Source organism: Mesoplodon mirus (assembly GCF_964341445.2).
Source record: "Mesoplodon mirus genome assembly, chromosome: 17".
Lineage (NCBI taxonomy): Eukaryota > Metazoa > Chordata > Mammalia > Artiodactyla > Ziphiidae > Mesoplodon > Mesoplodon mirus.
Genome location: NC_138993.1, coordinates 75706730 through 75728391, shown reverse-complemented (window position 1 = coordinate 75728391; position 21662 = coordinate 75706730). Strand labels below are relative to the sequence as shown.

Sequence of the window (21662 nt, the reverse complement as noted above, 5' to 3'; positions counted from 1 at the left end):
GAAGAAAATTAATGATGGTCACTATTATTGTTATTGTTATTTGTGTTATGGATTTATGATACGTTTTTAACGTCTACACTTTTGTGAAATTGACTACTTTATGAAAGGTAATTAAATTATTCCAGAAAGGACTTTTGGTTTTAGTAAAAGAATCCTTGTGTAAGATTCTATGTTAAAAAACAAAACAAAACAACAAAACCAACCAAACAAAAATCCCTCCTTGTTTAAAGATATGGCCATTTTGCTACCCATGAAAGGAAAGAGAATTTCCGATGAAAGCTTTCGGACCATGAGAAAAAATTTCATCCAGGCTCTTGCTGGCAAGAGGCCACACAGCAGCACCCAGCCCTGTGCGGGGAGCAGGTTGGCAGATGTTATTTAGCTGACTTTTGCTGGAAAAGTATGGGAGAGCAGTTGGAAAATCACAAGGTGTCACACAAGCTTTAAATAAATAAATAGCTTATTTGGCAATGGAAAGGGAGGAAGACAACGAGTTCCTTCGCTGAGGAAGAAGACTGGGATGCTTCTAATTACAGAGCTCCTTTCTGCTGGTTTCATGGACTGACTTCTTAATGAGAATGGACACTGTGCTCCCACACTTGTAGTGAGAGGTTCTAGGACTTCAGAATGACAAGTAGTTTTGCTGTAGCTTTGTGATCTTCCAGTATGAGAACGCCCCTGAGAGAGGAGATCATTCTTCACCCTGCCTTGTCTGCCCCTAACCAGTGACTGAGGCAGTACTACATGGGGTACGTGTCAACTGCCAAAGGAGAGCTTCTGACACCTGTACTTGAAACTGGCATTGAACACTGTAATCCCTTTAAGGGGAAAAAACAAACAAATACAAGATGGACTTGTTAACATCTGAAGGGCACAGCAAAGAAGTATTCAGTGAATATTTGAAAACTTAATTTTGTATGAAAAGTCAAAATCAAAAAGAAAAGATACTTTCTCAGAAGAAATTATTATGGCATGATGCTGAAAGCACGTTGCCCCATGATCATACTATGCCCATTAGGGTTACTGAACATACAGGCAGGGCTGCTTTACTCTAAACCATCACAAAGCCAATAAAATTGGGCCACATTTTCTTCAAGCTCCCAGATAAGAACCCCTTCATCTCTCTCTCTCATTTTGTTCTTTTTTTTGAGTTCCTAAGAATTTTATTTTTCAGAGGGTCAAGGAAGAAGAAAACATGAATGGATATTAACTACCTAGCAGATCGCTAGGCAACATGTTACCATAAAAGGGGCAGTAAGATCTAAAAAGAATAAAAAACCCAAGCACAATGTCCATAAGGGTGGTGCCCCCAACACATACACAATCATACACACACACACACACACAAATGTATATACACACCCATGCCCACATAGCAATACACATGCACACTTAAAAGGGCACTCCCAGAGGTATTACTTTTTAAAGCATGGTTTAAAATGAAGGATCAACTTTACATACACCTCTTTTTTTTTTTTTTTTTGGTGGTACGCGGGCCTGTCACTGTTGTGGCCTCTCCCGTTGCGGAGCACAGGCTCCGGACGCGCAGGCTCAGCGGCCGTGGCTCACGGGTGCAGCCGCCCCAGACCGGGGCACGAACCCGTGTCCCCTGCATCGGCAGGCGGACTCTCAACCACTGCGCCACCAGGGAAGCCCTACATACACCTCTTTGAGGCAAATTCTATGATGATTTTTGTGTCATTGATTATTCTTATGTTTGTTACTCATCAATAATCATAATGTGTATACACAACAAACAGAACTACTATGATCTTTCTGTAAGTAGGGATCTCTCGGCCCATAAAATTAACTAGCAGAATTTTTAGGTCACAGTTTTACAAACAGGTTAAAATATATATCACCCTTTCAAATATTACAATCTTGTTATTTTTCTTAAATTTAAGACTTTATTACATTTAAAATAAAGACATTTTTAAGTACAGAGGACATTCAAAGGCAAACTTCCAGGACTTAATAAAAAAATAACCAACATTATTGTTCCAAATCATTTCGTGAAGACACACAATTGAAAAAAACAAAAAACAAAGACAAGGGCTTGCTTTTAGTCTTCTTGGTTTCTGCAGGATCCGGAGCCTGCTCTGATCTGAACTCGGGGACTCCCACCCTCACCAGTAGCCCTCACTGTCATTTAGCAGACGCGATTGTACGGTGGGTCCTTATTTGTGATCGACTTTGAAAGTCACAGAAGGCACACAGATGTAAAAATTCGAAGCATCCATGGGCGCCTTCCACGCGGCGGCCGCTGCCGGCTAAGGGCGCGCGGGTCTGGAACCGCCCACTCCCGCGCCTCCGCGCGTGGGGCGGAGGGTCTCTAGCAGGAGGAGGGCACCCGCCGCGGGGACCCGGCTCACAGGGCTGTGTGCTCGCTGGAGCGCGCCCTCTTCCCGGCACTAAGGAAACTGCAGTTTTCTACGCCTGCTCGTCCGCCTTCTCTTTCTCCTATTACATCCAACAGACGATTTCAACTTCCCGAGACCCTGACAAGTGAATGGCGCTGATGACGCCCCGGAAAGAGCCCACGACCCGGTGCGAGGGAAGGGCGCCCCTGAGCGGGTGGGACTCCGGGAGCACCCCGGCTCTCCTTCCAGGAAGGGGCACGAAACTGCTATGGATTCAGAGCTCACTGGTGCCTAACGTGATGCTCGTAAACAAGCCGCGGGCCGGGCACCCGGGAACCACCCAGGAGCAAACCCGCCCAGCCGGGCGGGCGCGCGTCCACCCCAAGCCGGGGCGCCGGATCCGCAAGCCAAAGTGTGTGCTGGGGGGAGGGGGATTCCGAGAGGGCGGCCAAGTTCACTGCCCCTATCTTGGCCCCCGCTAGTGGGGCGGCGGCGAGGCGATGCGGGGCCCGAGTGAGGTGCCACCGTCCCCTCCCAAGCACCGAACCCTGGCGGACGGTGTCGGCCCTTGATCTCCGCCGGCCCCCGCCCCCTGCAGTCCCAATTCCTCCCCCTCCGCCCACCCCAGTCCCCTCCCCGGCGGAAGCTCCTAGCCCAATTAATTGAGTCAAAGGCGGGAGGGCAGGGCCCTCCGCGCGGCGGCCGCCGGCCCCCGCCCCTCCCGCGCGCCCCTTTTCCCGCCCTGGGTGGCATCTCCTCCGCCGGCATCCACAACGAGCCTCTGATTAATGAGGCCCGGGCCGGCCCCCACCCGACCCGGGCCCTGGCCTCCGCGGGAGGGGGAGGGGACGGCGGGAAACGCGGCCCCGGGAGAAAGGGGGGCGGGGCGGGCCGCGCGGCCCGCCCCGCCCCCCCCGCGCCCCGCGCCTATTGGCCGCGAGAGCCGTCCGTCGGGGAGCGCGGCACCAATTCGGGCGGCGGGGCGGGGCGGGCCGCGCCGTGTGTGCCTGCGTAACGCCGAGTCACATGTTGTTTTGCTCTTCTTAGTTCAGTCACTCGGTGCGCGATGTGTTACTCACTGTGCGGCGGGGACCGCGACGAGCCCAGGTCGCCGTTGGCAGCACCAGCAGCAGCAGCCCCGGCGGCGGCGGCGCAGACCCCGAGTACCGGGGCACACCCCGGCACCCCGGAGCGCGGCGCGGCGGCGGGACCCGTACGGCCGGGCGCGCCTTAGGCTCGGCCCCGAGGCTCGGGGACCCCCGACACTCGGCCCAGCCCGCGAGCCCCAGGCGCCGCCCGAGAGATCGGGAGGCAGCGGCCGCCGCCGCCGCCCGCGCCGGGCATCCTCTGGGGCCCCGGAGCGCGGAGGGCGCTGCGCCACCGCGCGGTGCCGGCCCCCCACCCTCCACCCGGCGGGCCTCCCCGAACCTTCCCCACCTCCTGGGCCCGAGGGACGCGGGCTCCGGAGGGCGAGCAGGGGGGGAGGGAGCCGCCCGCGCCCCCTCCGCTCCCCCCGGCCCCTCCACGCCGGGCCGGGCGGCGCGGCCTGAAGCGCCGGTGATGGCGAGCCCGCCGATGAACGGGCGGCCCGGGCCGGCGGGTGGCGACGGCCCCCACCTCAACCTCAACCACAACAACAACAACAACAACAGCGGCGTGCGCAAGTGCGGCTACCTGCGCAAGCAGAAGCACGGCCACAAGCGCTTCTTCGTGCTGCGCGGACCCGGAGCGGGCGGCGACGAGGCGGCGGCGGCGGCGGCGGCGGCGGCGGGCGGGGGGCCGGCACCGCAGCCGCCGCGGCTCGAGTACTACGAGAGCGAGAAGAAGTGGCGGAGCAAAGCGGGCGCCCCGAAGCGGGTCATCGCGCTCGACTGCTGTCTGAACATCAACAAGCGCGCCGACGCCAAGCACAAGTACCTGATCGCCCTCTACACCAAGGACGAGTACTTCGCAGTGGCGGCCGAGAACGAGCAGGAGCAGGAGGGCTGGTACCGCGCGCTCACCGACCTGGTCAGCGAGGGCCGAGCGAGCGCCGGCGACGCGCCCCCCGCCGCCGCCGCCGCCGCCGCCGCCGCCGCCCCCTCCGCGTCCTGCAGCGCCTCCCTGCCCGGCGCCCTGGGCGGCTCGGCCGGCGCCGCCGTTGCCGCCGCCGCCGCGGCCGATGACAGCTACGGGCTGGTGGCGCCCGCCACGGCCGCCTATCGTGAGGTGTGGCAGGTGAACCTGAAGCCCAAGGGCCTGGGCCAGAGCAAGAACCTGACGGGCGTGTACCGCCTGTGCCTGTCGGCGCGCACCATCGGCTTCGTGAAGCTCAACTGCGAGCAGCCGTCGGTGACGCTGCAGCTCATGAACATCCGCCGCTGCGGCCACTCGGACAGCTTCTTCTTCATCGAGGTGGGCCGCTCGGCCGTCACGGGCCCTGGTGAGCTGTGGATGCAGGCGGACGACTCGGTGGTGGCGCAGAACATCCACGAGACCATCCTGGAGGCCATGAAGGCACTCAAGGAGCTCTTCGAGTTCCGGCCGCGCAGCAAGAGCCAGTCGTCCGGCTCGTCGGCCACGCACCCCATCAGCGTCCCCGGCGCGCGTCGCCACCACCACCTGGTCAACCTGCCCCCCAGCCAGACGGGCCTGGTGCGCCGCTCGCGCACCGACAGCTTGGCCGCGACACCGCCGGCCGCCAAGTGCAGCTCGTGCCGGGTGCGCACGGCCAGCGAGGGCGACGGCGGCGTGGCGGCGGGGGCCGGGGCGGCGGGCGGCAGGCCGGTGTCGGTGGCGGGGAGCCCCCTGAGCCCGGGGCCGGTGCGCGCGCCCCTGAGCCGCTCGCACACGCTAAGCGGCGGCTGCGGCGGCCGCGCGAGCAAGGTGACGCTGGCGCCGGCAGGGGGCGCCCTGCAGCACAGCCGCTCCATGTCCATGCCCGTGGCGCACTCGCCCCCGGCGGCCGCCACCAGCCCCGGCAGCCTGTCGTCCAGCAGCGGGCACGGCTCGGGCTCCTACCCGCCGCCCCCGGGCCCGCACCCGCACATGCAGCACCCCCTGCACCCCCAGCGACCCTCCAGCGGCAGCGCCTCGGCCTCGGGCTCCCCCAGCGACCCTGGCTTCATGTCCCTGGACGAGTACGGCTCGAGCCCTGGGGACCTGAGAGCCTTCTGCAGTCTCAGGAGCAACACGCCCGAGTCCATCGCCGAGACGCCCCCGGCCAGGGACGGCAGCGGGGGCGAGCTGTACGGGTACATGACCATGGAGCGGCCCCTGAGCCACTGCGGCCGCCCCTACCGCAGAGTCTCCGGGGACGGGGCCCAGGACTTGGACAGGGGGCTGAGGAAGAGGACCTACTCCCTGACCACGCCTGCCCGGCAGCGGCCAGTGCCCCAGCCCTCCTCCGCGTCCCTGGATGAATACACCCTGATGCGGGCCACCTTCTCCGGCAGCTCAGGCCGCCTCTGCCCGTCGTGTCCCGCGTCCTCCCCCAAAGTGGCCTACCACCCCTACCCCGAGGACTACGGCGACATCGAGATCGGGTCGCACAGGAGCTCCAGCAGTAACCTGGGCGCGGACGACGGCTACATGCCCATGACCCCCGGCGTGGCTCTCGCGGGCGGCGGCGGGAGCTGCAGGAGCGACGACTACATGCCCATGAGCCCCACCAGCGTGTCCGCCCCGAAGCAGATCCTGCAGCCGCGCGCCGCCGTCGCGGCCTTGCCCCCCGCGGGAGCCGCGGGGCCCACGCCCGCGTCTGCCGCCAGCAGGGCCTTCCCGGGGAGCGGGGGCGGCTACAAGACCAGCTCCCCGGCCGAGAGCTCCCCCGAGGACAGCGGGTACATGCGCATGTGGTGCGGCGGCTCCAAGCTGTCCGCGGAGACCGCCGCCGACGGCAGGCTGCTTCCAAACGGGGACTACCTCAACATGTCCCCCGGCGACGCGGGCGCCTCGGGCACCCCGCCCGACTTCTTCTCGGCCGCCCTGCACGGCGGCGGCGGCGGCGGGGAGATGCTCCGGGGCGTCCCCAGCTACTGCTACAGCTCCCTGCCGCGCTCCTACAAGGCCGCCTACACCTGCAACGGGGACAACGACCAGTACGTGCTCATGAGCTCCCCCGTGGGGCGCATCCTGGAGGAGGAGCGGCTGGAGTCGACGGCCGGCCCGGGGTCCACGCAGCCAGCCGGCGCCTTTGCGGCCGGGCCAGGGGGCGGCGGCGGCCACCCGCAGCCACCCCACCCGGCGGTGCCTTCGCCCGGGAGGCCCGGTGGCAGCGGCAGCGGCCGCCTGGAGGGCTTCCTGGGGCAACGCTGCCGGGCCGCGCGGCCCACGCGCCTGTCCCTGGAGGGGCTGCAGACCCTGCCCCGCATGCACGAGTACCCCCTGCCGCCCGAGCCCAAGAGCCCGGGCGAGTACATTAACATCGACTTCGGCGAGGCGGGCGCGCGCCTGTCGCCGCCCGCTCCCCCGCTGCTGGCCTCGGCCGCCTCGTCGTCGTCGCTGCTGTCCGCCGGCAGCCCGGCCTCGTCGCTGGGCTCGGGCACCCCGGGCACGAGTGGCGACAGCCGGCAGCGCTCCCCGCTCTCCGACTACATGAACCTCGACTTCAGCTCGCCCAAGTCACCCCAGCCGGGCGGCCAGGCCGGGGACCCCGTGGGCTCCCTGGACGCCCTCCTGTCCCCCGAGGCCTCCGCGTACCCGCCGCTGCCCCCGCGCCCCGCCGCCCCCTCCTCGGCCCTGCAGCCGCCGCCGCCGCCGCCCCCGCCCGGAGAGCTGTACCGCCTGCCTCCGGCACCGCCCTCCCAGGGCCCTGGCGCGGCCTCCTCTCCGTCCTCGGGGGCGGGCGACAGCAGCGACTACACCGAGATGGCCTTCGGCGTGGCTGCCACGCCGCCGCAACCGATCGCCGCGCCCCCGAAGCCCGACGGGGCCCGCGTGAGCAGCCCCGTGTCCGGCCTGAAGAGGCTGAGCCTCATGGACCAGGTGTCGGGGGTCGAGGCCTTCCTGCAGGCTACCCAACCCCCAGACCCACACCGCGGGGCCAAGGTCATCCGCGCGGACCCGCAAGGGGGCCGCCGCCGCCACAGCTCGGAGACCTTCTCCTCGACCACCACTGTGACCCCCGTGTCCCCGTCCTTCGCCCACAACCCCAAGCGCCACAACTCGGCCTCGGTGGAGAACGTGTCTCTCAGGAAAAGCGGCGAAGGGGGCGGCGGCAGCGTCCTGGGTGGCGGTGACGAGCCCCCCACGTCCCCGCGCCAGTTGCCGCCGCCGCTCCCCGCGCAGGCGCGGCCCTGGACGCCAAGCCAGCCCGGGGGCTTGGTCGGCTGCCCCGGGGGCAGTGGCTCGCCGATGCGCCGGGAGACCTCTGCCGGCTTCCAGAACGGCCTCAACTACATCGCCATCGACGTGAGGGACGAGCCGGGGCTGTCGCCGACTCCGCAGCAGCCTCAGCAGCATCCTCAGACGGGAGACAAGAGCGCCTGGGGCCGGACCCGGAGCCTCGGGGGTCTCATCGGCGCGGTAGGGGCCGGCAGCACCGGCGGGGTGTGTGTAGGGCCCGGCCCTGGCGCCCTGCCCTCCGCCAGCACCTACGCCAGCCTCGACTTCTTGACGCATCACCTGAAAGAGGCCACGGTCGTGAAAGGTGAGACCCCTGCGGCTGGTGGAAGAAGGGTGGGCACGCGAGGGCATCCGTGGCTAAAGCCTCTTCCGTTCTTTGGTATCTCGACCTAAATGCCAGAGTACGGGCGCAGGTTTCCTGTTCTGTTTCACTTTTGGCCCGATGTCAGCTCTGGAGCCCCAGAGATCTTGCCAAGAGCACTCAGGTCATCTTTGAGTTGAATGTGAATCTTCGGACTCGGGAGACTTTTGATTTGTTTTCTTGGGCCCAGCCTCCCCGTCTTCCCATGAACACACCTGGCGGGTGCCCCCAGGTCAGCCCCCCAGGGGGGAGGTAGGCGGCAGAGGGGGTTTTCTCCATCTGAGAGGTGGGAGACTTCTGCCGGGAGGGGACCTGAAGTTCCAGCAGCTCCCAGGCCGCAGCCTTCACCTTTCTTTTTGTTTTCCTGGAGCCGGGCCCGGCGGACTCTTGCCGAGCCTCAGAGTTTATAAAACACAGGCCCAAAAGTTGTTTAGGAAACGAACATCCATTTTGGTGACTGCTGCAGGGAACAGCGAACCATTTCAAGTTTACACGTAGCCTGTAGGAGCTTTTCCACCAGAGACGTTCCTTTTCTCCAAACAGGCTGAAATGGTAACGCTGCTTAAACACAGCTCAAAGCAGTGGTTCTCCAACTCGAGCCCACCTGGGAGTCACCTGGAGAGTTTGCTGAGACCCGGACGCCCGGGCTAGGTGAATCCCCGAGACTCCAGTGCAGTGGGTCTGGGATGTGGCTCCCAGTGTGCTTTCCTAAGAAGCCCCCAGGTTGTGCTGGTGCTGCCGGTTTGGGGACCATGGATGGGAGCACCTGCCCCAGTTAGACCGCCTGAGTATGCTTGAGAAATGGCCTATGGGGGCAGCCCAGGCGCAGTCATGTGAAGCGACCAGTGGGCGGGGCCCAGGCCCCCAGCATTTTTCAGCCGCCCAGGTAATGTGAATCTGGGCTTCAGAGGAGACAGTGAAACACGGCCATTCTGGTCTTCTCAGGAACCATTGGATGGGATGGTGTCCAGTATTGTTCTTTGCAGTCTCATCATAGATCCAAAAGGAGAAAGGTGTGCTTGCTTTGCACCTGTAGGTGCGTCCTGCCTGTCTCAGAGGTCCTGACTGTCTCAAACTTTGAATGATGAGGTGGAGGAGAGGTCGGGGGGGGGGCGAGTGGGTTCAAGAGAGTTTCTTCTTTAATTTTGCAGCCGCTTCTGTGCAGGGTTGTCAGGAAGATAGAGGCTTTGTGGGAACCGCAAAACACAGAGCAGTGAACATGGCTTAGATGCTGGCCTGAGGTCAGCAGTCTGCAAGGGTTACAGGGTGACGACTGAGCTAGCTTGGGGATCCGTACACCTTTTTTTCTAAAAGTGAACAGAGCCCTCTAATGCCATCTAAATCCAGCACGCGTTTTCTAGTATCCAGGGGATTTGAAGTTATAGCTGTAGAGTGGATACGCTGGAAATCCAATGTAACAGAGGAAACGCTACCTGCTTTTTTATTAAAATTGTGGAACACAAGATAAAAAGAGTCACGGAGAACTATCAGAGTATGGTGCTTCAGCATCTAATGAAGCCCACTGGAAGTTGTCAGGATGTGTCCCATAAACGATGACGCTCAGCGGAAGGTCACTTGGCTTGGAGTTAACTTAAGGCCTACAGGTGCATCTGAAAAATTGCTCGTGTGTCTGGGACTTGAAGGATGATTAGCTGCCGTCCAAGATGCAGACCAGATAAACACACCGGCGTAACTAGACTTGAGTGGAGGAGAAATCTGTACGCACAGGAATGGGTATAGGCCATCGTGAACACGAAAGTACATTTTGCTGAAATCTGATTCTAATCAGAAAAACAGCCTGAGAACACAACACCTCTTACTGCTTCTGGTGGAGTAGGCGGGAAAAACCTGGACTGGATTGAGGAGGGCCCTGGGAGGTGTTTCTTGCAGTCACAGGGCGAATGAGCTGGAGTGTGCACCTCCAGGCCTGAAAGGATTCAAGGCCTTTCTGATAAAGTAGATACTTTCAGAAACGTGATTCACGTCTAATATAATGCCCTTTTCAGATGAGGGAAAATGTTAAACCGCAAGAGATAAGTTTATGAGAGGCCTGATTTGGCCTGTTTTGTTTCAGATTTCCCACCAGTATAAAATTCCTTACAACCTATAGGATTCAGGATTCCGAAATCAAAACAGCAGTTTGTATGTTCGGTGGTGGGTGAACAAAGATGAGAGATCTCTTTGGATTGCTGATTGTCCAGAGCCTTTGTGGGCGTTAACGTAAACACTCTCTTAAGAAGGAAAAAAGACTATTTTTAAGCAAAATGGATAACTACAATTGACCCATTGTGCCCAAACCACATTTTTTTTTTTTTGAAAAAAGGACTACATGCTAAATGGATTTCTAGTAAACTAATTTTGAGCACAGAGAACAGTAGGATAGGGAAGACGAGCATCTCATCTTAATTAACGGGGAAACTAAATTGCATTTTGTGGAGCCAGAAAGGGACTGTCGAGAAACCCAGAATGAACATCCACTTTTACTGAACTCACGTTTACGCGTAGACGTTTGTTTGTGATGCTCATAAATAAAAAGTTCACAGGAGATAAGTTCTTTGAGAGCATGATTTATGGAAGGAAGACTTGCAAAGCGTTCTCTTTGAAGATAAAATGGAAGATGAACTTCCTGAGTCATTGGGTGTGCTGCCTTGCCTCTCGGAAGTGGCCGTGTTTCCACATCCAGCTCCTTGGGTTCCGCGTGGAAAAACTTCACGAGTTACGCTGAAGTGGAACCATTCGGGGTCCCTTGGGGGTAGCGTTTGGTATTTGGAGAGGTGGTGACAAAGAGGTAAGGTTCCAGCAGCGTTTGATGGTTGTTTCCAATAGAATCGGGGATGGCGGTGGGGTTTCAATGGCGGAGCCAATTAAAAAGTTAGTACGCCTTAGATTGACACAGATGTGTGTGTATGTATTTGTAGGTCCCGCAGAGCCGATACAAACTGAACTCTAAACTATGCATCTTACTTGGGAGCAGGGAGAAGGTTACCTACCCTGGGTTTTGTGGGTGTGTATGGGAAAAAGTATAAGCAATCTTTAGAGTGTTGTTGTTGGGGAACTGAAACTGTATGCTGCTGGACTTAGTGTGCTTTAAAACCACTTTTTAAAATGAACTTTATATATTTGGTTGTTAGAGTTATAGATCGGTGTACACCATAAACTGTGCTATTTTACTATTCCTCTTTAGTGGGGTTTTTGTTCCCAAATTGGTTTATGTGTAGGTGCAAGGCAGATTAGATAAGAATTACCGGAAAGCATCTGTATTTAAATTTGTTCCATAAAAGGACTGTTTATTCACCTCCCACAGTGAAAGAATCAAGGGATGAGAGAGCAACACAGTTGTTCCTGAAGGGGGAACACAGTCCACAAGTCGTGTTTAAAAGTATTGTCTGTTGAAGTCTTAAAGCCAGGGACTTGAATATTTTTAGAACTCCAAGGAGATGACTTGACAAACCACACACGCTTTATTTTTCCTGTCGTGCATGCTTTTCCGCTTTGGTTGGCTAGCTCTTGTCATAATAAGGTCATCCGTGCCCTGTTCCCACCCCGTTCCCAGGAACAGACAACTAAGGTGCTAATGAAAACACACAGAGGCTTTCCTGAATGAAAGTCACATGGCTTGTTCTAGTTCCTTTATTGAAAGAGAAACCTTTACCAAAACAGTACTTCGGAGAAGGAAGCAGGGTGTGTGGAACACTAACCCAGGAATCAGGAAACCAGGTGTCTAGTTGCTGTTCTTCGTGAGTCATGTGCGAGAGAGGAAAGCCATTTAATCCCTCTTTCTCACTTTCTCTGTCTGTAGAATGGGGTCCTTAGAACCCTCTCCTCCCGTGCTCGGGGCCCCTGGGAGGCCCAGGAGGTTGTCAACATCCGGAGCGGTTCAGCTCCTCTACAGAAACGTGTTAGGGCTTCCCTGGTGGCGCAGTGGTTGAGAGTCCGCCTGCCGATGCAGGGGACGCGGGTTCATGCCCCAGTCCGGGAAGATCCCACATGCCGCGGAGCGGCTGGGCCCGTGAGCCATGGCCGCTGAGCCTGCGCGTCCGGAGCCTGTGCTCCGCAACGGGAAGGGCCTCAACAGTGACAGGCCCGCGTACCAAAAAAAAAAAAAAAAAAGAAAGAAACGTGTTAATAAATCCAGCGATGCTACTGATGCTTGCTACCTTGAAACCATGAGCGTGTACAGGAAAGACACTTTTTTGTAAACGGGTGTTCTTAAATTAGAAACCAGGATGCTCATAGCTGCTAAACACGGAGCCGGTATCTTCCTAAGAAATTCAGGCCTTTTCTGTTTTGGTGGCTGGTTTTACTCCAGTCTCCAAGAACCATTGTTTTTTCCCCTCTTTGTTTCACTTGAGATTTTTCTTTTCATAGATAATTATCAATTGTCATGAAGTAGTGTTTTAAATTACATAGTAAAATAACCATTAAGGAAAAGAGCGTCTGATCCTGAAACTATATCAGGACCGTACTTTCTGATGACCTTTTACGAAGTGGTTGTAAGAGATAGTGTCAAGATGAAAATGTGTAACTGGAATATAGGTTTTTTAAAATTGACAGTGTTGCTCCTAATATGGGGCGCCTTATGAGGAAAACAGAACCCTTAAACTTTTAGTTGCTGAATCGGCCATTGTTTGGCCTGGGGCTTCACTCTTCAGGGTTGATTTAATGAGGGTGATCACTCCTGCCCTGTTTTGATTTGTCTGGTTGTCAAACTGGGTAGGAAAACCTCCAGCGTTTGATTCTTTTGTTCTTCCAGAGGCCTACTAACCCCCAGAAGAGGAATTTTCATAGGTAATTAATGCTTTATTTTCTTTAGAACTCTTAGTATTAAAATGAATCTCTTTCTGAAAAGAACTTGTGAAAGTTTCAGGACCAGCACAGGGATAATGGGTTTTCTGTTAAAATTCCCACTAATGCGTTTTCTGTAGAAGCAGAGTCCCAAGAGCCGGTTAACTTTTGGTATCAGATTTGGCAAGTGGAGAGGGTTTTTTGTTTTGTTTTTTTGGGTAGCACAGAATCAGGTGTTCCCATTTCACCTCAGAAACTTAAGGGAAAATGTACCTTGACTCCTTTATCTGCTTTGCCAAGTACACCAAGTTGGGGAAGCTCAGAGGAAAGCGGACCAACGTGCCCTTCCCCACAGCCCGGCCTTCACTGGGGCTCCTGTAATAGGTGAATTCTCTGCAGACTTTATCTACTGCAGACATGAGCAGAATGCATGTTTCCGTACAAGTTGGGCAAGGCCTTTGAATGCTGGCATTCTCATCCACCAAACGGAATTTTCTGAATCTCCAAGATCAGCGGTTATAAACATGTTATCGATCAGGTGGTAGGTTTTATGAGAATAGCCACATTTCAGTGGGAAGATTTTCTGTGTTAATTTCATTAATTTGAACGTATTCTTCAAGGTGGCAGTGATTATTCTGAATCACTCAAGGTCGATTATTGTAGACAGAGTTCAGTGGTAGATTTTTTCTGAAGAGAACTGGTGAAGTCATCACTCAAGATCGAGGAAATGCTGAGGCTGATAATTGCTCCTGATTATTCCATTTCTTTCTAGATGGCTGCAGAGACTTACATGAACTGTGCACTGAAATAACGGGCACAGAAGAAAGTGTGAATAGAGAGAGCTGGAGTCTATGTTGGACACTAGCATTTTGCTCTGTGGGTGCGAATTATACAAGATACTTCTGTGCTTGGCCGTCTCATTTAATTGAATTCATTGCATCAGAACTGAATTCATTGCATTCTGCTGAAATGGAATTGGGTTAAGACTTACAGGCTGCACTTTTACAAAATGATACAACGGTTAAGTTAGCAGCTCTGGATGTCTTTTCTTTTGGACTAGGAAATATGAAATTTGTATCAAGTCGCTTTTACCTGTCCAGAGGCTTTGTAAAAGTTGATCAGGCAAACATGTCTTCAGACTTGGCCCAGTTTTCTTATGCCATACGTGGTATTTATGCCCAGAGACGAGATTTGCTTATGGTGATTTTACTGAAATTTGGAATATTTGGTCAAATATTGTGATCCATGATATACCTTAAAGATGAATGATTACATGTACAGCATTTTGTAAATACTGGGCTTTTTAGTATCAATTTTAAAGAGTACCAAATTTGGGGGGAATAAATAATTACTATTTTGGGGTGATGTGTGTGTGTGTGTGTGTACATGTGTGTAGTTTCATAATATCTCATCCAGTTGTGCTCCAAGAGGCTGGATGTGGATATTATTTTCATAATTGAAGCTCCAATACTGAATGATAATGTGTTCTCTAATCGTGTTAAAACTTTATAACCTTAAGTATAACTGTAGTTTTAGTGTTACTTTAATCTATCCATATGGTATTTTTAGTACAGCTGCTTGAGTGAGTTACTATGATATAGTACTAAATTTCAATCTTTCCAATGTGAAAAAAATAGGTATTATGATAGAGTTCATTATATTAGTGATTTTAATGATTACCTTAAAATCCATATGTATAGCTCAAGAATGACTTTCACTTTTGCATAGAATCAGTGCATAATCTTTAATATTTATGAATGCAACATAGTGCTTTCTCTATGCAAATTCAAAAGTACTTACTTAAATCCACCCATCTTTTGCCTCCAAATTATAAGTGTAACTAACAATCCCCAAAACTTGGTGGACAGTGAATGATTTTGAAAGAATGCTACTAAAGTTGATGAGATGGTGAAAACGTAACCATTGTTCTGATCAATATTGAAAGACAATTGCATGCCCCTCCCCCCTTTCAATCAAAACAAGTGTTTAAAATCCAAAAAGTATTTTTTTTTCACTTTATAGCGTTAAGACATTTTCATACATAAAGTCTCACGTAATACTCCAAAAGCCCTGTGTCATAGGAGGACCGCCTGGATCTCCATTTTTGGAACGAGGAACCTGAAGCTTAGAGAGTCCCAGTGACTTGCCTGGGAATCCCTGAGACAGAAAAGGGTAGTGGTGGGTTGAACCACACGAAGATGCTGTTTTACCAGTGCTCTTTATTTTATATCCCATTTTATCCAAGTCCTACACACTGTCTACTTTGGAAGCTCATATACAATAGTGACCTTGGGATTTTACTGTAGATCGGCCTTAGGCAGCTTTCAACTTAACAGTTGGGTTTTTATTTCACTTGGTGGGAGTTACTTAATTTCTCTCTCTTTTCTTCCACACGTTATTCATTCAGAGTAAGATGGGGACAGCTAAGCAGGAAGACTGGACAATAAAGGAAAGCTCTGTCGTTTTTTAAAAATTCATTTTATTTTTTAGTTTTTATTGTAGTACAGTTGATTTACAAGGTTATGTTAGTTTGAGAAAGCTCCCTCTTTTTTTTTTTTTTTTTTTTTGATGTGGACCACTTTTAAAGTCTTTATTGAATTTGTTGCAATATTGCTTCTGTTTTATGTTTGGGTTTTTTGGCCGCAAGGCATGTGGGATCTTAGCTCCCTGACCAGGAATCCTATCCACACCACTTGCATTGGAAGGCAAAATCTTAACCACTGGACCACCGGGGAAGTCCCCCTCATTTTTAAAACTGTTTTCCACACCTGCCAGTTTGAAGAGCTCAGGATTCGACATTGTTTTCAAAGCTCTTGTGATGTTGGTGAATTTTAGAGCTGAATCAAAATGTTGGTTGGTCGTCTCTTCTGGGGGTTCTCAGGCTCTCTTCCTGGACTTCCAGTGGTCTGCAGAGTTGGAAAACTTACATTCCTCCAGCTGTCTTTGTTTTAGTAAAGCAAACTGTATATTGTACTTGATAAGATACCCGCCCCCCCCCCCACCAAATACTTGAAAACTCTCTCCACACAGAGTGGTGACAGGAAAAAAAAAATACAAGGTCATTCTGAGGGAGAGGAGTTGAGAACCATCAGTCTAATGTAACTCATTTTAAGGTTGTGAAAACAGGCCGAGGGAGGTCGGGCGTCTTTTCCAAGGTCACTGATTTAATTAGTGGGTAGAGATGTTTGTAAATATTATCAGGAAAGAGTAGGGTTTGCTCTGGCTCTGTGGGCCTTTGTGTGGCGATGAATACCTTTCTCCTAGGATATGGCCTGTTCCCTCTAGAATGATTTCTGTTTGTAGAAGTGCTACTTGTCTTTTTATTTTGGAGTCTTGCAGGAAATTGCTTCATGCATATACTACAAGGTATGCTGGTGGACAGCACGAGAGAAAAGCAGACACTTGAATAAGGACGAATGCTGTAAGTTAGAGAAATAGGCTGCTGGTGCCCACGTGGGCAGTGTTTTCTGATGTGGCAGAGGGTGAAGGCCTGGCAAGCATTCAGAATATATTTATGCTGACGTGTGTTTAAAAAAAAGAAAAAGAAGAGGAAGAAAGAAAATTCTTGGGATAATTCAAATCGAAAGGCCTCTATGATCTGGGAGAATGTAAGTCCTTTTTCTTTATCAGTGGGTCATCCTGGGCCACTGATCTGACATCTAATGGGGCTGTGTTTTCAGTCATTCCTTGAGGGGTCCTTAAGGTGCATTTCTTCTCTAAGTGAAATATTCTATACTCGTCATTAAATAAGGCCATTAGCAGTTTCCTAAGAAACTGTTTCATGATGAGTCATCACTCTATGTGATGATGAGTCTTTTTGAAAACGACCAGTTTTAGAATTTGCCTAAGGACCCATGAATAATCAGTGGTCGCTAGGTGGTGATCTTCTGGGAAGTGGATTATCTCACCAGTGTCCTTCTTGTTTTTAAGATCTTTTATGATTTTCCGAGAAAAAACTTATTTAACTTCATTGTTATGGGATGAGAAATGGTTTTTCAGAAGGCACTGCCTTCCTAAGATGTGATTCTAACCCCCCTTTGAAAGGCATAAAAGAAGACATAAACAAACATAACAATTCACACACCAGCTATCCATGTTTGAAAAAACGTGGTGGGGAATCTATAGCCTTGTGCTCTGGGGAGTGGTTCAGGGCTGTGTTTACACGAGCTGCCAGTCTCTCCAGCATCCGCAGAGAGAGCACTTCCTTCCTAGCAGACGGCGGCCTCGGCCACACGCCTGCCATTAGAAGCCATGCGCGCCAGTAATGCACCCAGCATCGCTGTCGGCCAGCGGCGCAGGATAACAAAACGGGAGTGCTTGTCCCCCTATCAGGAATGAATGGAGTAATGAAACTGCTTCTCAGGATAAGAAGAAAGCAAAGTTCAGAGGACCCTGTCATGGGGCATTGGCTCTATGGAGCACTTTCCCAGTTAGGTGGACAGCGGACGGGAATAAAATGCTGATGGGCTATGTGGGGCGTGTTTGTAAGTAAACCCGGTAGTCTTTCCCTGGATGAGGTCTGGATCCCTTCTGTGAAAACTTGTCTTCCTCGGAGGACCTGGGATGGAGCTCTGGCTGCCCGGCCCCGTGCTGGTGATGGAAAGCAACTGAAAATAGAGGCTGAGGTCAGTGACCGTCTGATGCCCGTGGATCCCCAGGTCGTAGAAGCCTCCCCAACCCATCATGTGAGTGACGCAGCCGTTTGCTGCCCTGCCAGGCCCAGCTCAGGCCCCCCTGTGGTCCCCTGCTTCTTTCTTCCTGTAGGGCTTCCGGAGCCCGACGTGGCTGGATGAATGGATGGATGGATGGATAGACGGATGGACGGATGGATGGAGGGAATTGTGAGGTGGGGGAGAAGTTTTGGAAACAGGCCAGGACGTTCTTACTAAATTTAAAAACTGTGCATATAGTACTTTAGAAACTCCAGGTGGTAAGCAGGATTAAACAGGGCATGGACTAGAGGCTGTTGTGCACATTGACTTTGTTTGAAAATCAGAGGTGGACGTACAACCAGAGCTCCTGAAGTACTAAGGCAACAAGAATTCCTAGAAAGGGAAAGTGGTCAGTTTCCTGTACCACAGCCTGGATGCATTTGTTTTAAAGATAATTTGCTGCTGTGATTTGTGGTGGTGTCATGCTTCTGTTTTATTCTTACATGATGCAGGTAATTTAAAAAATGTTTTCCAGCATGAAAGGGACCTAAAATAATATTTTTGGTATTATGCAAATGAAACAGGAAACAAATCCATGAGCTACTCATAAGCTCTTCCAGTTATATCAAATTTTTAAAACAAATACTTTATCAAATAAGTTTGGTAAAACTAATACAAAGAACTCTTCTTACTTCACCAATTAGACTTATAAGAAACGCACAGTTCAGCTGAAAATATTTAGGTGCGTTTTCGCAAGATATCTTAGTTGCAAAACTGCAAAATCTGTATTTCTTCTTTCTTTAGAATATTATAAAACCAGGAGTGGACGTTTATATCAGTCAGCTTCAGAAAAATCACTTTAACTGGTTGAAAAAACAAAAAAAATTTAAACTTTTAATAATGAACTGTGTGGAAATATTCGATATGAAATATTGACCCACTTCTATAAATACAAACATTCATGAATTTTGAAACATTCTTTCGATTTTATTTATTTTGACAAATTTTTGAAATGAACATTTTCTTTTCAAGTTGAAAGTTTACAGTGGCTTCCAAATACTGATAGAATGACATTTTGGTGCTGAGGGTCATAATCAAAATTGTACAGACACAGTAGCATAGACAGATCTTAATTCCGTTTTACTTCTTACTGTTATTTGCAGTTTAGCTTGTGGGTAGTGCTGGTTTATGAGTAGATTTAGTTCTCAATGAAATAAGCACTGCAGTAAAATACCCAAGTTTAACCCAAGTTAAACGCGTGGCGCGTTTAACTCAGTTCCTAGAATAACTCTGGGTGATAAGCATGCGTCTTCACGAGTCTGGAGTCTGTGCTGTTCAGCTGGAATGTTCAGAATTCATCTTTGAATTTATTCTTGAACCGTTCTTGGCCAAAGACACAGGATGGGCTGTCCCTGCTGGGACTGCAGGTGTCCTTGCTGGAAAAGTCTGGTGGAACCACTCAAACGTATAGTGCCCCCAGTCCCCCCCACACACACTTGGGGTCCATCCAATGAAGTGGAATTTCCACATCAGTTTTCTCCTCTGAGAAACCACAGGTTTGATCTTGCTGGGTCCCGGCTCCGAGCTGTCAGCCTCTCTGAGCTCTGGGTAGCCTCGCCTCAGAACTCCCAGTATTTCTCTGTGTGCTCTGTCTTTGCTGTTAGCCTTCGGATTCCAGAAACTTCACGAGGTTAGTGGGCTCCCTTTCCCGTTCCTTCTGAGTCTTCCCTGCTCACCCTCAGCTCTTGGTGAAGAAGGATGCTCACCTGTAGTCTGTGCGATGGGAAGCTTCCCGAGAACTCACCCCTGCTCTTATCACCTTTCCCTACGCATCTGTAGCTGCAAAGCTGAGAGAACTCACACATAAGATGGGTTCAGTGCTGCTGCCTGTCCATGAGAAGTCAGCATTTCAATTTTAGTTAGTTTTTTTCCTCATAAATGATCCACAGACATTTCATGTGATCACAGTTCTATTTATAGTGTAGGCTTCAAAATTGCTTAATTTTCAGACGTCCTATTAATTTCCAAGTAGAGTTCTGTTTTCTTAAGACATACCTGAAACCACGTGCAGGCAGCTCTGAGCCTTTTTAAAAAGTGTGTGTTTTATCTGTTTTTCCCCGAAAAAGGCAACAAAGAAATGACAGGAACTTCCCTTAAGGGCTCCTTGGGAGGATAGAAAGGTGGCCTGTGGGCAGGAGAGACAGAGGCAGGGAAGGTTAGATCTTCCTTCAGCTTTCAGATTTAACCAAATGGTTACGTTTTCTTATTTTTTCATTACAGAGATGCTAATTGTGACATGTTGCATACTTGTAAACTATTTCACCCATTTGAAAAATATTACAGTGCAGGCTAGAAAGAAAGAGGTTTGGCTTCCAAGCTAAAACAAACAAACAAACAAACAAACAAAAACAACCCAAAACCAAAAGTACCGAATCTTCAAGCCTACCTTTGAAACCAAGGAAATAAATGTCATGTTGACATGTGTTCGGAGCATGAAGTAGTGTAAGTGGCAACAAGTGCTCCAGAAAACAAAGGGAAGAGAGAGGGAGAAGGTGGAGAGGAAGCAAGTCCTGTAGGTATTTAGGGGGAGAGTCCATATGAGCAAAGGGAATGACTAACTGTGCAAAGGCCCTGGGGCAGAAAGTTGCTGGTGTGTCCCAGGATCAGGAGGAGACCCGTGTAGCTGACCAAGAGGGAGCAGGGAGAGAGTAGTAGGTGATGAGAAGGAACTAACAATGAACCGTGACATGTAGAGCCTGGTCAACCACTGTAAAGACTGTTCATGTTCAACAGCCAAGACGGAAAATATAGTTTCTTTGGAACAGTATGTGAAGTGTTTAAAAACTTTTCATATCATTTCGCCATAGCATCTTTTTTCACTTAGCGTGGTATATGTCAACTCCTGACTTTCCTTCTTAAAAATATTATGTAAAAGGTGAAAAGACCTAAAAGTTTCTAGGGGAAGGAAGATGCTGAGATGTCCTTGCACTGGGGAAGGCAGAGGGAAATTGTCACAAGATAAACAGTGCCATCAGAGCACAAGTGTCTAGTCGTGGAATTACATGCTAGGTTACACAGACGTATTTGTAAAGCACCTTATAACATGTTTAGATGGTGTTTAATCCTCAGAACCTCCAAGGAGGGAACGTTCTTGCTCTTACCCTTATTTTTTAAAAGAACCACCCGAGGGTGAAGGGGTCTAGCAGTGGACCTCAGGGGAGCCTCTGCCGGGCTGTAGGGAACGATGCTCTGGTCCGCTCGCTGCTTCCTGGTTCTGTGTCTTCTCAGTACCCCCAGTGGCTTCCTTTGAAAAACTGGGTCAGTTACTCCCAACTCCCCCTCCCCAGGGCATCCATCCGCACAGGGTGCTTTCCAGTAAGGAGCCCGAAATTCAGGCTCTGCAACAAATTGATTTCCTTCATCAGCTGATGGGGAAACTAAAATGATAGAAAAGTCATTATTCCGTGTATTTCATGGAGATTGGGCCTCAACGTGAAAGCACCAATGAGGGTGAGCTTGGAGTTAAGGGGTATAAGGCGTCCAGAAAAGCTAGTACCGCATGTGGTATAAAGACCCTCCCCTCCTTCTAGCCTGTCTGTGGAGAAACCGCACCTTTAGTACGTGGACTTTGTGGCTATTTGTAGCTTATGTCACTTTAAGCACTTGACATGGGTTTAGGTCTACCTTCAGAACGTAAGCTCAGTTTTCCTTAATTTTTCTGAGATACGTAAAAAAGGGATGGCCTGCATGAAGTGTCTTAAAGAAGCTCATCCATTCGAACAAGAGAAAAATGATGATCTCATCCTAATTATTTATTTCTACTGTATTAGTAGTTGTTCCTTCTCGTAGGGGTTGCTATTACTTTGTCCAGACCGGAAGTGTGAAATTTGCATTTTCTCTGTCCAGCGTATATTTTAGGAAACACGCTTATGCTCATGGGTCTCTTAAAGTCATTCTTCAGAATTTGATGTGTAAGGAGTCAGGGCAGGAATGGGCGGATGGCGGGAGGCTGCGTGTTCGCGTTGGGGGAGGTTTGTGACCAACACCCAGGGTCTCAGCGGGGACACACGGCCGGGGGGCTGTGCTTCCCCCTCTGTGTCTGCCACCCTCGCCCTACAAGCAGATTGCTAGCATAGACTTGTAAATAACTTGATTCACGCGTAGTCTTGTCAGATCTGT

General features: G+C 51.5%; 1 protein-coding gene across 1 annotated transcript in view; it reads left to right on the top strand.

The window, feature by feature from the left end:
• The first annotated feature begins 3829 nt into the window (after positions 1-3829).
• The window catches only part of IRS2 (insulin receptor substrate 2), a 30211-nt gene continuing 12378 nt past the window's right edge, over positions 3830-21662 (top strand). Inside the window, exon 1 of the mRNA XM_082602323.1 lies at positions 3830-7989. Coding sequence (XP_082458449.1) covers positions 3921-7989 — 4069 coding nt within the window. The 5' untranslated portion in view covers positions 3830-3920. The remainder of the gene's footprint in view (positions 7990-21662) is intronic.